The 25,094-nt window shown below is 40.1% G+C and overlaps 2 protein-coding genes across 4 annotated transcripts; one reads left to right on the plus strand and one right to left on the minus strand.

The window, feature by feature from the left end:
• Window positions 1-2,052: 2,052 nt before the first annotated feature.
• Window positions 2,053-8,472, plus strand: atp1b4 (ATPase Na+/K+ transporting subunit beta 4). Of its 2 annotated transcripts, none has more exons than XM_040119203.1 (9): window positions 2,053-2,108; window positions 2,987-3,055; window positions 3,710-3,926; window positions 5,487-5,615; window positions 5,744-5,848; window positions 6,191-6,390; window positions 7,023-7,079; window positions 7,177-7,269; window positions 7,381-8,472. In XM_040119203.1, exons 1-9 carry the CDS (start codon window positions 2,106-2,108, stop codon window positions 7,540-7,542), a joined length of 1,035 nt encoding a protein of 344 aa, XP_039975137.1. In that variant the 5' UTR covers window positions 2,053-2,105; the 3' UTR covers window positions 7,543-8,472. The 2 variants fall into 2 exon arrangements, with proteins under 2 accessions (XP_039975137.1, XP_039975138.1); XM_040119204.1 differs by lacking the exon at window positions 2,053-2,108 and adding an exon at window positions 2,613-2,761.
• A 1,622-nt stretch (window positions 8,473-10,094) lies between these two features.
• Window positions 10,095-24,827, minus strand: lamp2 (lysosomal-associated membrane protein 2). Of its 2 annotated transcripts, none has more exons than XM_040119155.1 (9): window positions 24,614-24,827; window positions 21,276-21,391; window positions 20,493-20,703; window positions 20,232-20,393; window positions 19,901-20,136; window positions 19,666-19,785; window positions 18,170-18,224; window positions 17,900-18,070; window positions 10,095-13,143 (listed from the first exon to the last, which is right to left on the minus strand). In XM_040119155.1, the coding sequence occupies exons 1-9, from the start codon at window positions 24,657-24,659 to the stop codon at window positions 13,001-13,003; spliced, it is 1,260 nt and encodes a 419-aa protein (XP_039975089.1). In that variant the 5' UTR covers window positions 24,660-24,827; the 3' UTR covers window positions 10,095-13,000. The 2 variants fall into 2 exon arrangements, with proteins under 2 accessions (XP_039975089.1, XP_039975090.1); XM_040119156.1 differs by lacking the exon at window positions 10,095-13,143 and adding an exon at window positions 15,017-16,350.
• Between the last annotated feature and the right edge of the window lie 267 nt (window positions 24,828-25,094).

Genomic DNA, 25,094 nt, shown 5'->3' on the forward strand with positions numbered 1-25,094 from the left:
ACGGGTCAACTTCCGTGCTAACGTTACGAGAAGAGAAGACTACAAGCTTCGAATCAAAAAACGGGTTTGGGGTTTAAAACGCAACCTGTATCGTTTAAGTTTTTACTTTATTTTACAGCAAATACAAATGATGTGAGAAAAATGTAAAAAAAAAACCGCCCTCCCGAGACAGGAAAGCAACGGTAATCCGTAACGGTCACCACCTCAGGGTTTATCACTGCAAACCGGGTTAAAAGGGTTCGAGCGACAGCCTGCTCTACACCACGTCGAGTCAAATAACCCGGGTTTAAGGTGTTTAATGAGTCGTGTGCTGCTCTTTGTGTCTGTGTGAGAGACTCGGGGCCACTCGTCTCGGTCAGGGGGAAAAGTAAAAGTTGTGGGCATCGAGCGCCCCCAGCTGTCCGAAATACAACGGTGCGTTCGAGAGCTATCGGTCATTCGGGCGGCAGCCATAGCAGCACTTTTGCATGATTCAACAGGAAGAGACACACAGCGTGCTGCCTTCATGTGCATGTTGTAAGATTCGAAGCCCTAAAGAAGATTTTACTCTAAACAGCACTACTTAATTTATAATAGCAACATTAATACATGTGTATATATATATATATATATATATATATATTCTTATAAATATAAAATATTCTAAAATATTCTAAATATTCTTATAAATATATAGATATATATATATTTAAGATTGGTCGTAATTTTATCTGCCAGATCAACAGGGCTGTAGCTTCCTCTGTGTTTTTTTTTTTCTGAGGATCTGGAGGTTTTTTGCAACTACAGAATAATAAATAACTAAGTAACTAATTAAATAGATAAACATGATGTGGTGTTTACCTTCTGGAACTTTATTCCTGGCACTGTTGAGGAGTGTTTTAAACAATATTTAGACCTTTGTTGAGTTAACTTATACATATCTTATATTTGGATTATTATATGATCTAATGCATTAAAATACTGATTTTATTTAACTGGATAAATAGATAGATGAAATATAATGATAATAATATGAATATCAATAACATTCTGCAGACTTTCTGAGAGGGTTACAGACTGAATGGACGCGTTTAATTTATAACAATTCAATATTGGACCCCTGTGGGAGACGCAAATGTAAAGTCCATACGGAACTACTAGAGGCATCTCAGGCTTTTCATTTGGTGAGCAGGATTTCTAGTAGGTATAGTCAGAGGCTGACCAACTAAATCAAACGGAGCATCCTGTGCACTGACATGTGTATCACATACTGCACATATACATCACATCTTCTTGCCAAATTGCTCCCGGCCAGGCTTGAGCACTAACCGAACTAAGCTGGAAACTGTCACAAGCTCCGAGCTTACTTTAGGTCAACTCGTTCCTGACTACTTAATTGAAAATTTGCTTTAGGAAGATGCCCTACTGAAACACAGTATCCACAAAGGTAAGGGCCATAAAGTTGTTCTGTTTTTACATGTTGCATGTTCTTAAATCAATGTGCATCTTTGAATCACCACACATAGAATCTGTGGCCAAATGTTCACACTCACAGAGAGTAGGAGGGACGTGGGGTTAATAGGGGCCCTGCGGCTCATTTGTGGCGTGGAGGCCCCAGGCGGGTCACTCCGGCCACGGATCCAAAGGCGCTGCTCTGGAGTTAGTCGTGCCAAAATGCACATATAGCCCCCATGCAGGGACAAATACGCACATCTTGGACCACGGGAAAGCAGTTGTAGATCATTACTCTGCATGGACAGGTGCATGAAATGAAGGCCCCTCCATAGAGGAGCTTTCCCTGCTAAATGTTCTGCTGATTCTTCCGTCTCTGCAAATGTCCTTTTGTCATGAGAAGAATCATTGACCTTTACTGTAAAATACACCCACATATAAACGCACACACACACACTCACACAGACACACACAACACACTTTTTGCCGCGCAAATCTCAAAGAACAGATTTTTTTCCATGACGCAATTTCTCTTTTCATGGTAAAGAAGAAGAAGAAGAAGAAGAAAAAAAAACACCCTCCGAGGTCCCCCTCTCCCATGTCCACATGAAACGTGACCGGAGTGCAGATAGGATCAGGATGAGGACTACTTGAACTTCACCAGAGGAGAGCTTATGGTAAATAGCTGCTCCAAGAGTCTGTGGGGGCGCTGGCGATGGCAACCGGTTTAGTATGCATGCATGTACATGGACAATACCCAATGACTGATATTTAATTTATGGTGCCTTTATCTCACGTTAGATAAACGCTCGACCAACCATGACAAGTATAATGAAAGTTAGAGGGGGGGAAAAAAACAAAAAAAACAACCTAATTGTTCTAGTGTCTCTGTGCGCGAACAGTTTGCAGCCAGGCGATGATTGACAACAGTGTCTTGTGTTGGGATAAGCTATAAATATTGTATTCAGGCTGTGATTCAGCCTTAGCCCAGCTTAGCAGACAATGGCTGATGGTGTGCGTGTACAGAATGCAGTGCTGTGGTCCAGGCCGCTGCCAAACCGGCTCTGGGACCCAAAAAAAAAAAAAAAAAAAAAAAAAAAAAAGAGGCACTTTGTATCCCACCCCCAGTTTTTCTCTGTCCACCGTTCATTCACTATGTTGCGCGCCTAGTTGAAGGAGGTTCTCCACACCCGGTCCCCTCTGCATGCGTAAAACTTTCTAATGAAATCCCCAAACACTTTTTGACAAACAATATTTTTTTTTCCTCTAGGGGTCAAGAGGTTTTTTTTCGACATATTAATCAGCGCTTTTATTGAAAAGAAAACTCAAGGTATGTCGGATTTTTTTTTTTCTTCCAAATTGTCTTGGGTACAACGGCAAGAGTTGTTTCTGAGGTCGGGTTCTCGCCGGAGTTGCTCGCGTAGCTCGGCTTTGTTGTGAAAAGTGCCGAAAAATTGTTGTCAAGTGCGCAGATGTAAAAGATGTGTCGCTTTAATTCGGTGAGCCCGGTAGATGTGATTGGTTTATCAAGTACCTTTTCTTTCTTTCTGTGAAGAGTATGGAGCCCAGTTCCACAGAGGGAGGAGCTGACGAGACGCTCCTTAAAAATCATCCATCAAATCCTGTAAGTGTTGACATTGAATAGAAAACATATAACTTTTCTAATTACTTTATTCACTGAAACAGATGCAGCAATTAAGACATCTTCTCCACCACAGCACTGATTCTTTTTTTTAAATTTAACAGCAGTGTGTGATCATTAACTCAGTAATCAAGTGGTTCAATGGCAAAGCTCATAACAGCATTTTTAAAGATTTAACAGCAGATTATTTTAAAGGTCAAGTGTTCACAAATGAAGGGACTTTTCAGTGACACTCACAAGTGTACTGCGGCTCCTCTGGGATCCGTGTGTCCTGGCCCGCGGATGCTGAGAGTCAGTGAGTAACATCTGGCTGTCAGAGTCACCCTCCAGCTCAGCTGTCTGCAGCTGCTGCTCCAAGCAGGAGGGTCCACTCAGAGGAGGTCAGCTCTCCCTACGAGTGCCAGAAAGGTCACCAGCGGGTTTATAATTTGCAGTAACGGGACAGGACCATCAGTGCGATGTCCATTAATATGCAGAGCACTCTCTGGCGGTTTATATTACCTGTCATAGTCGGATCAGAAGGCATGCCATTTTTTTTCCTGCAGTGATTTGAAAAAGAGAAACGGTTGACTGCAGGACTTAGCCGTTGAGAACATGTGCGGTGAGGGCTTTTTCTCTTCTTCTTCTTTCCCCCAGCCTCACAAAGTGATACTCAAACATGGCCAAGAGCTGGAGGAAGAGCAGGAGGAGTTGGCCGAGCACCAGCCTCTAGAGCAGGAAGACCTGAACTTTGAGAGATGGAAGCGCAGGCCCATACCCAAGAGGACGCTCCACCAGAAAATAGACGACCTGAAGAAATACCTGTGGAATGCGGAGACCAACGAATTCATGGGTCGCTCTGGAAAGAGCTGGAGTGAGTTGATGAAAAAAAGAGAGGTTCTGTGTTGTTGCAGTGTGGGGAGGGATGTTTGGATAATTGCAAAAGTATCTAATTTATTACTGGATGGGTCCAATAATAACAGATGCAATGTCGAGTGCATTACAGTTGAATCATCTTTAACAAGCTTGAGAGCAGATGTGCTGTTTGAATGTCTTTAAAAGATGCACTCAGGGATAGTTTAAGGGGTGAGAAATGTCTCTCCAGTCCAGTGACTCTGCTCACTGTGCTGCGAGTGTGTGTGTGTGTGTGTGTGTCCTCATGCTCAATGTTTACATAGGTGCACGGACAATTCAGAGTGTTCTGACAAAAACAGACTGCCTGGGGACTCGTCCCCAGCGGGAGCGCACTGTCCCGGGCCTCGCATTGGCCAGGAATCACATTCCTCTACATCTTACCATGCTCTCCACAGCCTCTTTCCCAAAGCCTCGGCGACCTCATCGCTGAACTTAACATGCTTATGGCCCCTCATTTGCAGTAAAACACGTAGATGCTCATGTGTCTTTTCTCTATAGAGCGCACTGCCAAAATCGAGATTTGGTGCAGGCGAAACCTTCTTGGCAGGAGCGAGAGACTGGACGAGCTCGTTGAGTCAATGCTGATGGAGCGGCCTCTTGGTATTCCAGGGTAGTTGCTGTGTGACGCCGATGAGCCCCCTCCCTCGGCTCCACTGTACACATCTGAGTGTAGAGAGAATATCCAAGGGAAGTGTGTGTTACTTGCATAAGCTACTTGCAAGGCTGGATCCCAGGCAGGTCCCAGAGCTCAATTCAGCTACATAACCGGTGTGTGCACACTTGCGGAGGAGTGGGGGCCCATGTGTCTGTGGAAGAAAGGCCCCTGAGTTGAAGTCTTTGCTGTGTGTCCTGTGAGACGAGTGTGTAAGAGGGGGACACAATGCCAGAGTGGGGTGATTGGGGCTCCTTGGAGCTGGCCAGGCGTCTATGGCTGCAAAAGACCTTCACTACGATGGCAACCGGAGGTTCACTGTGTTCCTGAGTGAAAGGACTGCTGGGAGAATTCTCACTGAGCTGAAACAGAAAGGCCTTTGTGGCTCTGGGGACGCAAGGCTGGCTGCAGCAAGTCCCCTGTGAAATTGTCCACACAGCAAAAGCCATTTAATTTAGGGCACGTTTAGCTTGATTAGTTGCTAATGGACTGTCAATTGAAAATTGCAGAACAATTCTAGTTCTCAGGGTTTCTTCATTACGGGATTCTCACATTAGCTCAGTGCATTGGATCTTATACCATAACTATAGTATAGGAGTTATTTGCAGGTCAAGACGTGAGGGGAGGGCTCTGCTTTTGTGTGCCTAAACAAATCAGTGACCGTCCTGATCAAGGACAGTAGCTGGAGTCCAGACAGACCAGACAGCCTGAGCAAAATTGGCATTTTTTATGGTTCAACTGTTTTCCACCACTCAGATCAGTCACAATCTATTGAGAGATGTGTCATCTGTTATGTAAGCCACTTTTGTGCACACACACTGCATCGGGAATATTCACCCTGATACATTTTTTTTACCCCCCTTTTAGGCCTCATCCTTCTCTTCTACGCTGCACTTTATATGTTTCTTGCAGCCATGTTTGGTGGCTGTATTGTTTGCCTCATGTGGTCTATTAGTCCCTACCATCCAACATTCAATGACAGAGTGATGCCACCAGGTAAATATAACCCCAAACTCAAAGCACTCCTCTGTCACTTTCCTCTCATCTCTGCTCGACCGTCCTTCTCTCTGTTGCTCCTACTTGAGTCTCGGCACAGTTGACTGTCTCTGGGTCTCCACTGGCAGGTATGACGATGGCCCCACATCTAGAAGGCCACGACATCGCCTTTAACGCCTCTGATCGCAAATCCTGGAAGAAGTACGCCAGGTCAATGGATGAATATCTACGACGTGAGTCAGCAGTTGTTATGGGGGATCATGATGGGGTTGTTGAGTTTGTTTAAAATGAAGCGGGCACGCAATGAGTTAATCCCCATCTTCGCTACCTTTGTCCCCTTTTTCCATTTGGATCTTGCAGGGCATGCTGGGAAGGGAAGCCTCTTTGTGGGCAGAGTGCAGCCATTCAATGCCGTTTTTTTTTTGTTTTTTTTCACACCCCACTTTTGTAAAGCTTCCTTAATCAGAGGCCTGAGTCTGGCCTGGCACTGCTGTTGCAAAGGTTTATTTATGCCCTCCTCTCTCATTCTCCCTCCCTCTCCGCTCTGCCTCTTTCCCCCTGATCTTCATTTTCAGAGTATAACGATGGGGCTCAGGAGAGGAAGAATTTACGCTGCATACTGGACAGATACTTCATGCAGGACGACTTGGAGGAGAATGAGGAGCGGAAAGCGTGTCAGTTTAAGAGGTCCTGGCTGGGGGACTGTTCAGGGCTGCAGGACCCCCACTATGGCTATTCTCAGGGAAGGCCATGCATCCTCCTTCGGATGAACCGGGTAAGATGAGTGTCAGTCACCAAAATGTGTAAAACAGTGCACTTTAAAAAGAGCCATTGTGTACATCAGCAAAAAAAAGAGGAGCGGGAACATCAAACAGCTGGCACACAGTGTGTTACTGTACTGCTGAAGCTCACAGTTTTCTCAGTGAGTGACATCTTGTGGCCATTTCAGGGAGAGCGCGAAGACACACGACTCCATTTCCGCACTACTGTTTGTCTTGGGTAATATTTTGAACAGTAATTTTATGAAGGATTAAACCGTGGAAAGTTTGGGTTCTTTTTACATTTGTTTCCTTGGAGTTAGAAATATACTTTATGCGATTTTAATTGTTTATATATAAAGAAATCTCCCCGTTGAAAAAGGTGGATAGTGCGCATATCACACCAGTGCGGAATAAAGAAAATAGCATCTGAATAAAAATGAGAGGTGACGTCCCGAAACTGGAACTGATGCAACGTTGTCACTTACAGGGTGTCTTTCAGGCAGACATCCACTGGAGTCCAGTTTAAAGACACGACAAACAAAAATATAGACCCAAAACAGGGTGGAAAGGTGCTTTTTTTTTCTTTTCTTTTCCTTTTTTGTTTGTATGATGACAATTGTCTCTTACTTTCCTTACACTTCAATAGATTCTTGGTTACTTGCCTGGCCAGGGCAAACCAGTAAATGTGACTTGCGGAGTGAAGGTACAGAAACCATCGACACTTTTGCTTGCGATTTTACACCGATAGTGTGCAACGTGTTTGAAAATGTCATAATGAGTTTCACCTCTTCCTCTTGCAGAAAGGACCAGCAGAGGCCTTGGGAGAAATCCAGTTTTTTCCTAAAAGCATTTTTGAGATGAAGTACTACCCATACTATGGGAAGCTCAGACATGTGAGCGAGAGTTTCATCACTGTGGATAACTGCTGTGGCATATAGACCATTTTATTTAAGCCCGAAGTGACCGCTGTCAGGTCTTAATCTTCCGTGTCTCTTCCGTCTCAGGTAAACTACTCGTCACCGGTGGTGGCTGTGCGCTTTGCAGGGGTGCAATACGACACTCACATCCAAGTACAATGCAAACTGAACGGAAAGGGCATCGTCAACGATTCACCCACTGACCGCTACCTGGGCAGTGTGACCTTCTCCTTGGAGGTCGGAGCGTAAGGCAAAGATATCGCTGCCAGCAGGATGCTCCTGTGACAACGAGGCTGGAAAATGTACAAGAAAAAAACAAAACATGTCGAACCATTATTTTCCATGAAATATGTAATTTCCCTCTCCTCATCTTTCACTTCAATATCCACGTCTTCTGCTGTGAAACAAATTCCTCAAGAAGTAGATATTTACTCTTGTGTTTCTGTTGTATCTCTGTACCTTGAGCGTGCTACTAGCACCTGCACCCACAGCAAACAGTGCTGAGCACAGGATGAGTGTGTAGAGTGAGTAACGAGTCAATTCCTGATATTTTGTAATGATTAGCAAGATTAATCCAACTAAATGACACTCTGCCCAATAGTTAGCATTTCAGGCTATGCAAATCCGATTATAACTCAAAACATTAATAGGAGATTAGAGATATTGTTTTGTCAGGGTAGATTATGGTTTTGCGTGCACATTTTGTGTGACAAAGTGTACTAATTTGTTTTGCATTATATTTTTCAAACATGTATATTGTAAGAATTCAATGAAGTATCATGCAAACACTGAAAGCAGGACTTGTACTGTACTTACACAGTAAAAAAAAAAGAAACATAAATGACTGCAAATACGCTATTAGTATGTTTTTGTTGAATAGAGCAGAATTATACCATCATCATAAAGTATCACAAGCCACTTCTTGCCTTCTTTTTTTTTTTTTTTTTTTTAAACATTTGCTTTTGAAAATGAAATACTACACAAGACTGATCAATAAAGAGACATACTGTACTGTGAAATAGTTTGGGAAAGGTCTGTGCCGTTTTTAAAAAAAGTATAACTATTTTGTGGCCCTATTAATCCTGCCTGAACAGTGCTACTTAACTTGGTATCAATGTTGTATTTATTCCTATTATAGTTCTTATAATAAATACAATGTTCTATGTACTGTAAGTTTTCTTCCACACGGGACTAATAGTCTTCATCATTTATGTATTACCTATTTTTTTTTTTTTTTTTAAGTTTTCAACACATCTGAACTCTGTATTTCCCAGTAAAACCCTAAAAATAGTATGGTTGATTTTGATTTTTTTTTTTTTAATTTTTTTGAAGGTAAATACATCTGAGCAGCCACTGTATTTAGACAAATACAGTTCCGTTACCAATTTTATGAGAACTTTTTGACTCTTGATGCTTCGGAAGTCTGCTGCAGGAAGTTACGCATGACTTGAGTTCACTGTAAAACACGGTTAAAAACAATGGATTTTCATCTGCTCTAGATTTTTACCATTAGTGTTGACAGTAGTTTGTTACACAGCACCACCCCTCCCAAACAACTGTGTTTGGATATCTTTTTTTTTTTTATAAAAGTTTGTGAAATAGAGGTCTAATAAAGGGAATTTATATTTTGTAAATGCATAGCTGACATAACTTATAATACAGGAAATACAGCATATCCTTATTTGCTGTAATAAGACCACTGCAGCTAAGCTAGAGGCTATGCTAATTAGCAGTAAACAAAAACTACAGCTAGGATGATGGGAATGTCATTCACATTGCAGGAATTTCATCATAAAACAAAGTGTCGATGATTATGATGACTTTGCTGGATGAAGCCTATTTCATGACAATCCATCCGTTGGCTGCCCGGACATTTCACTCAAAAAGCACCACTGTAAAAAGTCTTGGGGATCGCCAGAGTCATTGGGGTTCATCCTCTGGGCAGCATGAACGTCTGAACCAAATTTCATGGCTGTACCAAATTTGACACCGACTATGTCATAGTCATTGAGACATTTCAGTCTGGACCAAAGTGGTGGCTATTAACAAAGATCCATCGAAAGTGCAGGCCCAGTTTGTGGTAAAGGTGATGGTTACCACTTCAATGCTTCTCTCCATATTGTTATAAAAATATTTAAAGCAAAAGAATTTCTCTTCATTTTTTCATGACAATATTTTCGGGTTTCAGCTTCAAAATGTAAATATTTGCTGTGTTTATGGTCATATACAATAGTAAATGTAGTATCTTTGAGTCTTGGACTGATGACAGCAGGCAAGAGAAAATATTTAAGACTTTTGTAAATTAAATCTTACGGCTTTTAATACTTTCCAAGGCCTTTTTCTTTTTTTTTAAGGAACTGAATTCAAAGCTTGTCAAGACTCTTAAAGACATTTAGATACCTTAATTTTTCAATTATTTTTTACAAAACAAACAATGAAGAAGTAAAACCAACATCATCAAATCACACGAGCTAACTGTTTATCTTCAAACTAGTCTCAGTGATGAATTCGGTGAGTCTACATCCACTGCCGTAACCTCTGGGTCAACTCTTGTATCTGCCTGCATACCAGTAATAGCTGGAGTGAGAGTCATGCCTCTGCCTAATATTGCGGGTTATAAAAAGCACGCTGTTGATCAAAGTTGAATGGACCGTCGGAGCCATCGCAGCAGTTCACTGAGCAGTGTCAACGTTTGGTTTACAACCGTTAACCTTTGTATTCAGTTCCGTCGCGAGACTCTCCCGCTCCTGCTCCTCGGCCTCGCAGGAAGAGCAGAACACAAACGGCGTATAAAAATGACAGTGATACAAAACGAGAACGAAACTTTATTCAACCTGTTCCCCCACGCTTGTGTTAGACAAGCTCGCCATGTCACATTCTTCATCAGATGGGGACAAGCTTCAAGCAAGCAACTCAAGAGGTGCACAACAGAAAGGCACAAAACTGTCGGGGGAGGGGGGAGTGATCGTATGTAGAGAACCGAGGATCGTATAATTGAAATGGTGTGACTTTACTTGATCTGCTCATGCCGTTAATGTCCCTGTACCGTCAAAGGAGGGTAGCGTAGGGACCTTACTCTAACCAGTGTTTACTTGCTAAATCAAGAGCATACTAACATACATTCAACCAAGTTTGATTTCTGGTGCCTGGGGTAGGTATAAATTTAAACCAGGTCTGAGACCCACTACCCAATGGCCCAAATATGAATATGTTAAACTTTCTGAAATGACATACGATGATAAACGATCAACATTATAATTAATTCACCAAACACTCCCAAGTAAATCTTTTATAAGAAGTGTACATTTTGACAAAATAAAAAGTCTTAAATATTCCCAACATGAGTGAGAGAGACATAAAAACATAGCCTCAAACATTTCCGAAAAAAAAAATTGGTCCCAAAGCTGGTAAAGTGTCTTGATAAGTTAGTGTCCCTTTCATCAAGCTACAGTTAATTGGCTCTATGTGCAACAGTTTCATTTAGCTTTTAATTTAAGTTGCATGAAGGTTAAAGAAATATGAAAACAGTGGCATCTGGGATATGGATGACAACAGTGGATCTATTAGCTTGCTCGTACATTCACGTCATCAAAAATCAATGTCATTCATTCTATACAAGAGAGTAATTTACACATATACTATTATACAGCACAGAAACCGAGAGGAAAAAGCCTCTCTCTCCGGAGGGGGGAAGGTCTGACGGGAGGAAGTGGACGGCTACTCACAGCCATAAATTTAATTTTTTAAAACATGCAATCTATATTCAAACGATTCAATATCGATCATAAATGTCTTGGTACTTGATTCAGTCATTGGCATCAAAGCAAAACAAAGGAAACCAGTGGGGTGGTTGCTGGGATAAAGTTTAAACCTGGTACGAGAAAGAAGCTAAAGGTTATTCTTAGGGAGACGCTGCCTCACGGGAAACAGAAAACAAAGCAGAAATTTGGGGCACTTTTGATGTGCTTGACGGGCAGGGAGGTGGCTGGGAAGGTGCCTTTTAAGAGCTGTGAGGGTTGGAAGGGTGTAAGAGGCAGAAGCAGCTGGGTTGGATTATACAGACTGGTAGCCAGTGCGACTCTTCCTCCGGCCAATCAGGTAAGAGATAAGCACAAGGATGATTAGGAAGCTGAGCGCCACACCCACTGCAATGGGCACCAAAAAGCTCAAATCAGAGTCCAGGAAGCATTCCAAAGCTGACAGACAGAAAGAAGGAGACAGAGACAGCAGGTTAGTGGTTTAGTCGGCAGAAAACACAACTCAGAGAAGGACACAGAGGGGAGAAGCAGCGAGAAAGGAGGTCAGAACCTACAAAAAGTGGAATCAACAATGTAAATGTGGTGTAGATTGGAGGAAAAGGGGCGTTAAATATTCCGAAAGCACAAAAAGGAAATCACTCAAGTAGACGGGACTTATTATTCTCTATGAGCATTCAAGGTACAGGCCAATATTTTGGGAAATACACAGAATACTTTCTCGCTCACAGTAAAGGGAGAAGAACACCACTCTCACGTCTGCCTGTTCAATATGAAGCTGCAGCCATGAGCTACTTATCTTATCTTAGCATGAAGACGGCTAACAGACAGAAACAGCTAGCCGGGCGCCTCCAAAGGTAACACAATCCGCCTGCCAGAACCTCTAAAGCTCACTAACATGTTATATGTCTTGTTGGTTTAGTCCGTACAAACACTGAGGTGTAAAAGTGACACTTTGTGGCTCCTTTATATCCAACTTGTTGGTGAAAGGAGCCGACGTGCCACCAAAGTCTGTTATTAAAGGTAATTAAACTTTGAAATTCAACAGATATACCAGGTTATAATTTAATCCTCACAAGTCCAATTCTGCAGTAAAACAACCGTTAATCAACGTTATTACACTTTGTCCAGATCACATTCCTATATAGTGGACATTAATAGTTTTGTAGCAAACAACTGTAGCTAACGTTCGTCTTTCCATTTTGTTTTGTTAGTGCGTATTGATTACGGCAACTAGAATCTTCGGTAACCCCCAGGAACGGCGCCATAGACTGTGGCCACGCTCGGTATTACAGGATCACATGACGCACACTAGCACCAAAACGACTACAAAAACGGCGGCTGTAAAACTGCGAACAGATTTTTCTGCAGCATCACAAATGCCCTGAAATTATTCTTAATATCAGATTTTTATCCAGTCAGTCTTAAAAAAAAAAAAAAAAAAAAATTTGGAAAATCTATCGCGCCGTTTCAATAAATTATTTGATGCCGTTCATCGGTAAGCCATGGTGGTAAAGGTCCTGGCCAATAAATAGCCCTGTAAAATTTTTACACTACTGTTTTTGTATGGATTCAACAAATGAGATATGACATGTTAATTAATGAGCTTAAGAGGTGCTGGTAGGCAGATTTTTGTTACCTCTGGACAGAGCCGGGCTAGCCATTTCCACATTACCAGACTTTGTGCTAAGATAATACTAAGATTGTGCAGTTTCATATTTATCATACAGACGTGAGAGAAATATCGTATTTCTGTAGAGCGCATTTCCCAAAATGTGGAACTATTCCTTTACGAATACAGTCATGCAGTCAAAAGCACTAAACACTACATGGAAACATCAATACAACACGTTGGTAATTTTTCACAATTAGTCAAAGGCAGCGAGACAAACAGGCAGCGATTCACTGACTATCCTTTGTAAAGCATAAAGATCCAAATGAAGCAAATTTAACTAGAAAGACTCGTAGCCGGTGGCCATGTTTCTCTTTCTCCCGATGAAATAGGCCAGCAGAACGATAAGAATGAGAACAAGCAGGGCAACTCCGACAGCTATGGGAACTAGGAAGCTCTCCGCATCGGCCTGGCATTCCTCAGCTAGACGAAAGTGAAGAGAGCAGAGAGGTGAATGTTTTACAGGCTGAACAGAAGACTTCAAAAATAAATAAATAAATAAATAAATACATACTAAATGGTTAATGCATGGACAGCAGGAAAAGAGAAGTAGCCCTCTAACCAAGAATTAAATACATGGACAGCATAACATAGAACCGTTTTTATGAAAAAGGAATAAACATTTAGTCAAGTGTCCAGGACAGCAACACATTTTTATTTCCAAAAACCTCAAAATACTAAAAAGCTCCAAGTCAGTCTGACACACAATTTGAAATCCAATTTATTATAGCTAACAGCATGAGAGAATGGAAATGAAATCAGCAGTCATTTTTCTCCAAATAACACACATTGACTGATCTTTAACGAGATGGTCTTGCAGCACAAATTCCCTTTGCTGAACATGTGTGTGCAATGTTCTCAACTGGAGAAGGGGGAATAAAATAATGAGCCAAATAACGCCAGTTTACAAAAAAGGCATGTTAACAGTACTAGTGAGTTAATGAAGGTGCAAAACAGAAAGTTGTTAGTGAGAAAGGCACAGTTGACATGAAACACCGGTTAGGTGATTTATTGAGAACAAGGGATATACATAACCATAAACATTTATACTGGTGCTGCAAAACCATCTTTATAATTAAGGCAACTGAGTTTGTACAAAGCTGAAATACACAAGACGGCAACAATCACAAGCCAAAGTCAAAGCTCATATTTGAGTCAAAGCTATTATTCATACACACGTATGATGTCCTGCGAAGGCTAATTTTATAAGCAACTTAAAAAAAGCAAAATATTTCTAGTCATTTTGATCGTCAGCGTAGTTTACTGCCTGCTTTGCTCCAGGCCTGAATGAAGAGCTGGAGCAAGTCAAACAGTGCACAGCACTCAGAGAGTTAAGCATAAATACACAGCTACTACCATGTCTCACATCGGCTTTCTATCATTACGAAAATTCACACGCTGGGGCTCGCCTACATCCCTGACACAGCTTCGCTGAAACCTAAACTGGTTCACTGACTTCAAGGCCCTGAAAACCTATTTTCCCCTTCTTACTATGAGTGACATGAAGACGCCATTTTGTGCAGACAGTTTTGTCCATTTCACGAGACTATCATTTATTTCAGTGCGCCAACCTGGATTTTGTAATATCTGACAACTGTGGGGTTGGTTGCTTATGTTGCTATAAAATCTTATAAAACCACTCCAACACAGTCCTGAAGAGGGAGATTAGCTGAGATTGTACAGAAATGGTTTCAAATTTCGGGAACTGCTCTTAATTATTTTCTTTATAAGAGGACTGATACCTCTCATGTCTGTACACTAAATATGAAGCTACTCAACAGAGCCAGGCTAGCTGTTTCCCCCCATTTCCATTCTTTATGCTAAGCTAAGCTAACTGGCTGCTGGCTGTAGCTTCATATTCAGACAGACATGAAAGTGGTGTCAGTCTTTTCATCTAACTCTTGGCAAGAAAGCGAATAATTTCCAATTTAAGCTCATACTTCAAGATATCTTTCCCCCAGATTTAAGCTCTGATTGTCGCTTGTTCAGTCACAAACGTTTCAAATTACTGAGAAATACTTAAGTTTTCAGGGTCTTTCACGTTCCCTGATCCAGTTGCAGCCCTCAGAGCTCAGGCCCAGCCCAGGCCTATACACAGGTGAAATTGTGAGACAACAGTCTCAACATAATGCAAAATGTAAAGAGCGTCTTAGTGCATTTATATGTAAATATCCTCGTTTCAGAGTTGTCTGTGCTGAAAGTGAACATCTACACATTAGTACTATCCCTTTTCTAAACCTAATGCCAAAATATATTGTGGGAGGAAAGAAAAAAAGAAAAAAGAAAAAAAGTGACCTCTCTTTTCAGATTTATTCTCTGACGTGCAAATTTAAGAGACCTTTTAAACATGGTATAGCAGGAAAGGTACAGGTGTAATTAATAACATGAACAATGGCTGTATCCCATGTAGTTTTGTCATTTCCAGGGCCTTTACACTTACATGTAAACAAGCCATCTTTAAGGTCATTAGTTCTACCAGGGCTTTTACTGCTTGATAAATGTTCAAATGTCATCCATGACAAAGGTCTATTAACGTTGAAACAACTCACACTTTCATTTCACATTCACAATATGATTGGAGCCACATAAACAGGACAATAATTCCAGTGTTTCTCCTGCTCTACAGGGGCAAACACAGGCTAAAGCATATTTCCTTTGACAACTTTCCAAATGGAGTAGACCTTCATCCTCGCTAATGAATTTCTTAGAAGAAAGAAAGAAAGCTGCTTGACCAACGTCCTTTGATTTTTGTGAAGGAAATGCTGATTCAAGGGTGTGAAAATTATAATTCTTACATGTCTCAAGGTAAATAATTATGGGGATGAAAAGTCAAACTAAACAAATGATGTAAAAACTAAAATGTGCATAAAGATTAAATCATGACAAATGCAAACAAAATGGGAATGTTTGAGCAAGTGCAGGATCCCACTGCAACATACTTAAATTGTCACACATCTTTTGCTAAAATGTGAGAAAAAAATAATGTCCAGGGGCTTTTGTATATGTAGCAGTCCAGTAGTACCTGTATAACTCCAAGATCTCAAAATAATGCATAATGAACATAACTCTTTAAGTGAATGTGATTACGTAAAATTAAAAAAAGATTATGTGGATCTTGCACCTGCTCATCAAAAAAAAACAAAATAAAACAGAAAAACAAAAAAGGAAAGACAAGACATCCAGAAAACAACAGAAAGGAACACAAACATTGGGGGGTAGACAAGTTTGGTCCTTGAGAATTACACCAAACCCTCCATCTTTACATGGATTTTTATTCCCTCCTCTTATTGTAGCATGATTAAAGACCCTTGACCCAACTACAATTCAGAAATGCTCTGAGTGCATCATCTTTCATAACCTCAATACCAAGAGTAAGATCTATTTTTTCTGACAGTTTTCCCAGCAGAGACGTTATTTTAGATTTTTAATTTCAATAGATTTTAAAACCCAAGGACCAGGCTTGGGAGCCCCATGATATTTCAGGAGTGATTTAAAGGGTCTGATATCCAACATAAGTCTTTCTTCGACCAATCACGTAAGCGATCACTACAATGAGAATCAAGCCAGCCAGAGCAGCGCCAACAATGATTGGGATTAAGATGCTGGTGTCATCCAATGAACATTCATGAGCTGCAGATAAAGAGAGAGTCAGTCAACAGGTGAAACAGTGATTTTCTGAATGACAACACATTGTGAGAGACAAGAGTGAAGCAGCAGTTCAGATTATTCAGCATTTTAAAGACAGTTGAGCTTTCCTATTTTCTCTGCTCTAAAGCCTTCACATAGCACTGTAGTCACTGAGGTAATTTGGATGTCTTTGAAGTGATCAGGAAAACAGGTATTAACCAGTCACTTTTCAGGTGGCTGAGCCTGGGATGGGTTTGATTAAATAAATTATATATTTGAAATTTTCTCTAATTTCTGCTTTATCCCTGAGAAATACTGGATACTTCACTTGCCTCTAAAAATCCTTCACCGGACTTGTGATGAGGGGTCGTGAGCAGATACCGCTTCATTTTTAAGGGAAGGAAGCTAAAAAAGTCCAGAACCACTAATTTTAAGTATTAAATATTAAATGGCTAATTTCATATCATCTTTTATCAAGAAATAACAAAACTAAATCTGGTCTTTTACTAAATGGCCTGCTGATGGTCTAATGTGTCACAGGCAGAAAAAGAAAAAAGCTTGTGTTTCATTTTTACATCTGCTTTAATTGAAGGGAGTATACAATGTTTCACAAACTGTCCGAGGTTTGGCTGCACTTCACACCTCATACTTAATAAAAACAATGTAGTGCTTTATGTTTTCGTCAGACAAGAGAGCTCAAACTATGTTAAACTGCATTTGACATAAATGTAAATTCGCTTGAAAACAAATTTTAAAAAAAATATATACATTTGGCTTGATATGTACAAGACTTAAGTTTTAAGACTTAAATTCTTATTATCATCATTATTATTTATGCGCTTGAATTAGACATCTTTGATTAAACCAAACTGTGACTGTCTGGTAGTGATTGTCAATAATACAAATTTAAAAACTAAACTACATTGTTTATCATTTAAATAGACAACAAATTTTAAACTTGCAATCTTAAATGTTTTTTGCCTCTTTTGGGAAAAGTAACTGCATTACTTTTATTGTCTTTAATTGATTTATATTTGGGACTATTTATTCATATCTTGCACTGCCATTTCTATTGTCCTGTTCTATCTCATTCAATTTTAGCTTATTGTTATATTGAATTTTATTTGACTAATTTTACTTGTCATACTTGTATTTTTAAATTTCCTTTTTTATTATTTTCTTAATGCCTTTTTTGTCTTATGTAAAGCACTTAATTGCCTTGTTGTTGAAAGCTGCTATACAATTAAACTTGCCTTGCCTGAAAACACTGTATTATAATATTATCCAAAATTGTGGACTGCAGCTATTATTTAAAAAAAAAAAAAAAAAAAATTACCTTTAAACTAACATACTTTCAGTACCAATTTTCAAATGACATCCAGTCCTTGTAGTGGCAAAAAACTAACAATAAAATCCTCCAATAAAATCATTGCACTCATTTCATCCTATACAACAAAGCCATTTTCCCCAGACTCTTAAATATGAAACAGGTTAATCATGCCCTTGTCAGCAGCACAGGGTCTTTTTTAAGAGACATTAAAGAATAACCTACCTGTACTGAAAACATCCTTCGTGACTCCAAAGGGCTGCACTTGTAGGTTGAAGGTGTAGAGGGTGAGCACGTTGGTGATGGTGTAGTTCTGCTCCTTGTTACACATGTAGGAGCTGCCAATAGCTGCCTCCCACAGACTCAGGTTGGTGTTAACCTCAGAAAACTCCACACCTTAAAATAAAACGCACAGATATAAAGAGAAACACAACATTAGCTTGCTTCTCAGTGCGGTGCCTGGTCTACGTAGGTAGATGTGATTCTTCTATTTACCAGAGGTTGTCTTTGCGGTGAAGTTGAGAGCATGTAGTTGGAATTTCGTTGTGTTCTGTTTGAAGAAAAACAAAAATTAAAAAAAAAAATTTAGAAGCAGAAAGAATTCCTTTTGAATGAACGAAAATCCCACCCTGGCAGCTATCTCAGCTACCAAGGGCTAAGCTAATCAGAGCCTTACATTTCCCATCTCTTTTTTGGATGACGAGTGATACTGTCAGTGTACATTTACCATTTTGTTGCTTCCTGTCAATTCTGTGGCTATATAATGTCAGTAACCATGCTGCGGCAAGTTTTTATCCTTCTAATTAAGGGATTCCAAATAAATGATACATGGACAGATTGTATTGTTGGGCTTCTTTGAAAAAATAGAAATTATGATTTCCATATTTAGCAAATAGCATTACAAATCTGTGCGGAGCTGATCTTAGTATATTTATTACTGCAATAATCAGTAACGTTATATCTACACCTCTGTTTCAAACTTCCCTCACTCAGTCATAACACCTCAACATCACATTGCAATTTAGGCATGCATGAAAAGTAGTTATAGCAGAAAAGTTTATATGGACTAGCTGAAAGTGATGGCTAAAGGGTTCAAATGCGTCTGACATTCAGAGTGGCAGCAGTATGGCTGCAAATTTGACCAAAACTACTGAGGGGGGGGGGGATTGAACTTCAACCAGGCTTAAACATGAACTATTCCAGTATCACTGGTGGGTAGAGGCAAAACAAGGCTGGGAATCACTAATCTAATTAATACACAACATTTAAATTTAAATAACTGACATTTCTCAGTTATCACAATCCCCTCCTGTCCTGTATATCCCAACCCATCGTGTTCCATGTGAAGATTTACAGCAATAAATGGTGTTCAACAATAATAACACCGCTCTCACATCTGTTCCGTAAATAGGTAGCTAGAGCCAGCAGCCAGCTTAGGGGCACCTAGCCTGGCTCTGTCAAATAACAAAAGCCACCTACCAACGCCTCTAAAGCTCACTAATCAACATGTTATATCTTGTTTAACTCGTACACAAGCTGAACAGTAGAACCAATCATTCAGTGTTTTATATATGGTTGTGTGTTGGACTATTTCTTGACCAGGACCAGTTGCCAGGCAACCAGTGGAAACACCAATAAGTTGCTGGTCACGGGCAAGAAATAGTCCAACACGTAGCTCCCCATAAAATGGTGAATTGTTGTTTTGTTGTTTATGCTACGCAGAGAGAGCGAGACTAGCATTTCCATGTTTCCAGTATTTGTGCTAAGCTAACCAGCCACTGGCTGTAGCTTCATATTCACCGTACAGACAGTGGTATCAATCTTCTCGTCTAACGCTTGGCAAGAAAGCAAATAAGTGCGTTTCGCAAAATGTCAGACTATTCCTTTAAAGCTAACCCTTAAACCAGAAAACACACAGACAATGTCACCATTTGATAGAACACCACCTGTTGTTCTATCAAACGGATATTAACATATTGTCAAGGACTTACATTGGTGAAGGTGAACATGATGGTCATCGTGTTTGACACCAACTGCAGCTCGCTGCTGTTTACTCCACATGATCCAGAGACTTTGGTCATGTTGGGCTCGAGGTTCATCTCCTGATATTTCTATGCCAGAGGGAAGAGAAGGGAATCAAATCAGCACGGTCTGTGGAAGAAAATCTGTATATCATCTGGAAAAGATAATGATTACAGTGTTATGATTCTGTGTTTATGAACATACCTCTCCTTGCTTGATACCAATCCGCAGGCCAAAGTTGGCCAACAGACAGAATGTGCTGTTATCCGACTTGATGCTGTACTTCCCAGTGGTAGGAGTGGGGAGGGTGGGGGTCGGGGTGGTGGTAGGAGGAGGGGCAGTGGAAGTGAAGTTTGTGACAGGAGCTGCAGTGGCTGTACTGGTGGCGGGAGTAGTGGGCGGAGCAGGGGTTGTGGGTTGATCAGCACTACAAGAGGTTACTGTGTAGGGAGAAAACAGACAGAATAGATCATCAATAGAAACGGGAGAGAAATATTACAGCCAGGATGAGATGTGTCATCGCATCTGCACTTACTGTTTTCACTCTTGCTGCCATTACTGACAAAAGCCTGTATGAGCACGTCCGACAGTGTCATATTGACCAAATCAGCCTGGATCATGTCTTTACTCTTACATGAGTAGCAGGTATCCACGCCTACATTTGTAATCTGAGGCTTCATGGTCACAGAAACAGTTTCTAAAAGAAATTCAGAAAACACATCAGCATCAGTGCAATGCCCTTCGTCCATGTGTATGCTTTTCTGGCACTTTTGGCAATGTGAGGTGCAGCAGTTACCATTTGATAAAGACTCAGGGAAGTGGGTTGAGTCACTGAGATTGTAGGAAAAGGTGATGGAGTCTGCCTGGTACACTTTTCCATTCATGACGAAGTTCACACTCCAGGAGTGCCCCGTTCCGAAATTAAGCTTCAGCGTTGAGCTTGTAGTGTCACATTTACTTCCATCTGTCGTGACTTCATTAGGAAGTGTAAACTCGATTGTTTTATTCTGAAATAAGAGCAGAGTGTAACCTTATTTAACAGGACTGTATAAGTTTAATGTTAAAATGTTTAACAGCAGACTTGACAGAACTCAAGGAAACAACTTATAGTTTTAGTGCCTGGGACAGACACACTGATGTGCTTAGTATCAGTATCAATGCTTAGTATCATTCAAATTATGCAAAAATATCTGCCTCTGAGAAAGTAACTTGTACTTTAGTATGTTAATTGTTCATCTTATGTGCTTGACAAAAATAATAAATCTGACATAAAGTCTAAATTCTTTCTCAAAATTATGAACATTCCTTTGAGCTGCTTTCAACAGTACAACGAAGGACATAACAATCGCAGGATATGCGACAGGAAAACATACTAACTGAAATGCTGAATAGCAAGAATCTATCCGCTTTGTTGTGGATAAACTTGTTTCCCCCTTTTCATGATGACATTTGCTTCCACGAGAGTCGTCTGATAGTCGTGCTATTGAGGTAGCCTGAGAAGAGCAAAGCTTCTTTGCTTTGCTTTAATTTCTTAAGTATACTCTGTAGGCTGATAGTGTGACTAAAACCAGAAACTCACCCTATCGCCAGCAACTTCATAGGAGACCGAGAAGCTGACATTCAGATTGGCATAGAGGCATAACATGTCCTCTTTGTCTGTCACATTCACCTCAACGCCATGTGACAGCTGGAAGACTGAAAAAAAAGAAGAAAGATTAAACTATTTTTTTCGACTACATATAATTATAATTTATAAAAGAAAAGAGTCCGGTTGGAATTTAAAAAAGTGGAAGCTCATGGACACTTCATATTCAGTCTGTCTGTTCCAATATGAGAAACTAATAACTCACATTTTTAGGCAAAAAACCAGCAAGGCACTACCACAATCCTTGAGCTGACGTCGGTTAATCTGCGCAGCCAATGCCATGTACTAAAATACTACTTGGATCAGTTAATTATCCATTTTCCAAATGGTACAAATGTTGGCACAAGACCTTGATTTTAGGTAACTACTTAAGTGTACAAATGCTGAGTGGACTGAAGCTGACAATGACACACTATTGTAACATTGTAAAATGACACTGTACTCTTCAAAATACATTTTAAGTCATACCTGCAACAAAGCCTTTTACCTTTCCACTTAAGTCTGAGAAGCAATACAATGTATCAGAAGAGAGGCCAAAGTCCAATCAAATTATCTATATGGTTTTGAAAGAAGGATGTGTCATCAGCTCAACTGCCTGCCTGCTCCAACCCCCTGGTAACATAAACTTGTAAAGCACTCACTAACACAGATGTTTGTGAACTAGCTATAAAAATACTGTATTTTTACTGGAGTGTCTGGTTTGGAGACATAACGTTGGCAAAGTTACACCTCACCCAAGAATATTTGTTCTACGCTTTAGTCTTTTTCAAGCAGTTGATCTTCAAGTGTCACAGAAACTGATCATAGATTCTGGTACATTGCAACTCTTTTTTTATTGACATTTTCAATTAACACGAGGGGTTGACATAGGTGACATTATACTTGTACAGGAAAAAGGATCTATCAATGACAAATGCAATATATGTCATGTTACATCTTACAGATATGTAGTCCATTTTTCCCCCCCGTATTTTAAACATTGATGGTATCGCAGTCTTAAGGTAAAGGCCATTTTTTCATACAGTTTATTTCATGACAACTGCAGTCCAGTTGTCCTTTGTTGGAGGGTTTGGCTGCAGTCATTTCCATGTGATGACTTTCTTGCTAGTACCCAGGAGGATATTAAAGAGATATTCATCCTGTGCCATGAATTTGTCTGGGATTTTGCACAGGTATAATGTAACAAAAGAGCCATCAGCTTTTACATCAAAACATCTCTGTTTGACATACTCAGTAGTGTAGATTTTGGAGTTTTGTATCCTATTACACAGTAGAGCTGAAACAATTAGCTGATTAATAAACTAGTTGACTGACTGAGAAGTAATCAACAACTATTTTGATAACTGACTAATTGTTTAGGTTGTTTTTCAAGCAAAAAAAGTGAAAGACTACACATTCTCAGGCTTCTGCTTCTGCTTCTCAAATGGCAGGGTTTTCTGCTTATCCTTTTTGTCAGGTAGAACAGTAAACTTAATATATTTGGGTTTTGGACTTTTAGTCAGATAAAACGAGACGTCTGAAGACATAACGTCGGATTCCTCAAAGCTGTGATTGGCATTTTTCAATATTTGGACATTTAATTCACAGGGAGATTAATCGATAATGAAAATAATCCTTGGTTACAGCTCTAAATGTTTGATATGTTTTAAATCTTATATGCACTAGACCCTACATTTTGGAGGATTTTTTTTTGATAACACATTTTCAATGTATGATAAAAACAGGGGCAACATAGCTGAAATTCCAATGATTAGGTCACAGAAGCTGATCGGTCACAGAATATGGCGTTTGATTGAGTGTTTTCCATGCACATTAGTATCCTGGTTTTGAGTCTTACCCTGTTTTGATCATATTTGCAATACATAGAACATGAGAAACCTGATTATTCATATCTCTGTACACACGATTCTAACAATATTCAGGTTTTCTGATCATCTGTGTGCAGAAGTGTCTCGATATCTCATCATGTGAGCCACAATGTTCTGCACCAACAGAGAATTTTCAGAAACCTAGATAAAAAGGTATCTACATGCCACAATATCCTGGTTCGTGTACGAGAACTCCAGGCAACATATCCAGGTTTTTAAAATCCAGTATAGGACCTTATTCAGGTTTCTGAAAACAGGACAAGTTGTTTACATGCGCAAAACCCCGATCAGTACCAGGATTCTCGTATGCATGTAAACGCACTCAATGTATTTTTTCTGCCTTGGAGATGAACTCTCAAGAAAAACTACCTCATTATAAGCAAACTACAACATTTCTGACAAAACTAGTTTACACCAGCGCAGCAAATAACTGAACGCAACATTAGCTAGAATCAACAGAAGAATCTACAGTTAATCCCTCATTTAAAACGCTCATTTGACACGAAAGGTGATCTTTTTTATAGTGATGGCTGCTCGAAGTCATAATTTATTATTTTTTTCATGCACTTTTTACGTATTTTGTGTCAGTTAGGATAGCAAATTTGCTAAATCACATAACGTTAGCTCAACGGCAACTCGTTCTAGCTTTAGTCACATGCTAACTTACTGTAAACCTCCAACGGCTGCTAATGCTAACTATTTTAGCCAGTTGACACAAGGAGTTTTATGTTGTGACAACGGGGTTGTAAACGCCATTTTTACTCTATTAACCTTGGTGGTTTTGGCCAGCGTCATTTAGCAGCAGGAATGACAATGACTTATCAATAACTCGAACTGCAGCTTTCAAAACAAGCGTTATCCAATCTGTAAGCTAACGGCTAAGTAAACTAACTGGCCAACATATTACGAAATAGCAGTAGTTATAACATTAACGCTAGCGTGACAATTCTTTTTTTTTTTTAATGCATAGTATGGTTGTCATGTGGTAGTAAGAAAAGATTAATAGCAGTTGTGTGGCTAAATGCGGCGTTTTGAGCTACACCGTCTGGGTGTTTCAGTTTTATGTTGTTGACGTAGGTAACAATTAGCAATCAAGCTAAGCTACATTAGCACAACATCACGACTAGACTGCTCCTCCAAGGAACAGCTTATAATGGTTTTTAAGGCCTTAAATTCACTCCAACAGAACACATTCATGTCAATAAAATAAAAGACCAGTGGCTAAAATTGGATGTTCTTTAAATCTCTTTTCAGCAGCATTTAGCCTGAGCCCAGCAGCACCAGGCCCGGAGAGTCCCGCAAGTTTAATCACATCACTTCTGCGAAAGGGACTGCAAATTTATTTATTTTTTTTAATCACTTTTTACAGTTGATTTAAAGGTTAATTAACGTGATGATACATACCGATCCCAAAGGCAAGGAGCCAAGCAAATGCAGTATATCGGGACATGGTCGCCTGGTAGTTTGGAGTGTCAGTCACCGGAGAGAATGTGGAAAAAAACTGCCCAGCAGGGACGCTCAGTCAGCGGTGTCTGAGCTGTAGCAGGGCCGCCGCCGGCTGTACCAGAAAATGTAAGTCACATGACAGGGACCAGTGTGTCAAACCGTGAAGAGGTGTGGACTACAGTCTAGCTTTAACCACCCCAATCCAGCCTTCACAGAGTTAATTAATGTACTGTATGCATTTCAAAGGATGGCAAGAATGTGTATATTTAATGGCTTCAGAGAAAAAAAAATGCTTACTAATGGGTTGCTTTCTAAAAGACGGTGAGGTGTGTTTAGAAAACAATGATTAATAAAAGAAAACCCGATTGAAACAGTTATTTTAATCTGAAGCAGTAAATCTAACAGACTCATACAAACAAGGGCATGTCTAATCAATGAT

This window comes from Xiphias gladius, chromosome 23 (assembly GCF_016859285.1).
Source record: "Xiphias gladius isolate SHS-SW01 ecotype Sanya breed wild chromosome 23, ASM1685928v1, whole genome shotgun sequence".
Taxonomy (NCBI): Eukaryota; Metazoa; Chordata; class Actinopteri; order Istiophoriformes; family Xiphiidae; genus Xiphias; species Xiphias gladius.

Excerpts from the sequence above, each read along its gene's own strand:
- atp1b4 (XM_040119203.1), top strand. Across the intron at positions 6,391-7,022 it reads TCCTCCTTCGGATGAACCGG|ATTCTTGGTTACTTGCCTGG; the intron begins GTAAGATGAGTG and ends ACACTTCAATAG. Across the intron at positions 7,270-7,380 it reads ACTATGGGAAGCTCAGACAT|GTAAACTACTCGTCACCGGT; the intron begins GTGAGCGAGAGT and ends CTTCCGTCTCAG.
- lamp2 (XM_040119155.1), bottom strand. The coding sequence starts at position 24,659 with ATGTCCCGATATACTGCATTTGCTTGGCTCCTTGCCTTTGGGATCG. Across the intron at positions 18,071-18,169 it reads CACCGCAAAGACAACCTCTG|GTGTGGAGTTTTCTGAGGTT; the intron begins GTAAATAGAAGA and ends TTTTATTTTAAG. Across the intron at positions 13,144-17,899 it reads GAAGGATGTTTTCAGTACAG|CTGAGGAATGCCAGGCCGAT; the intron begins GTAGGTTATTCT and ends ACTTTCGTCTAG.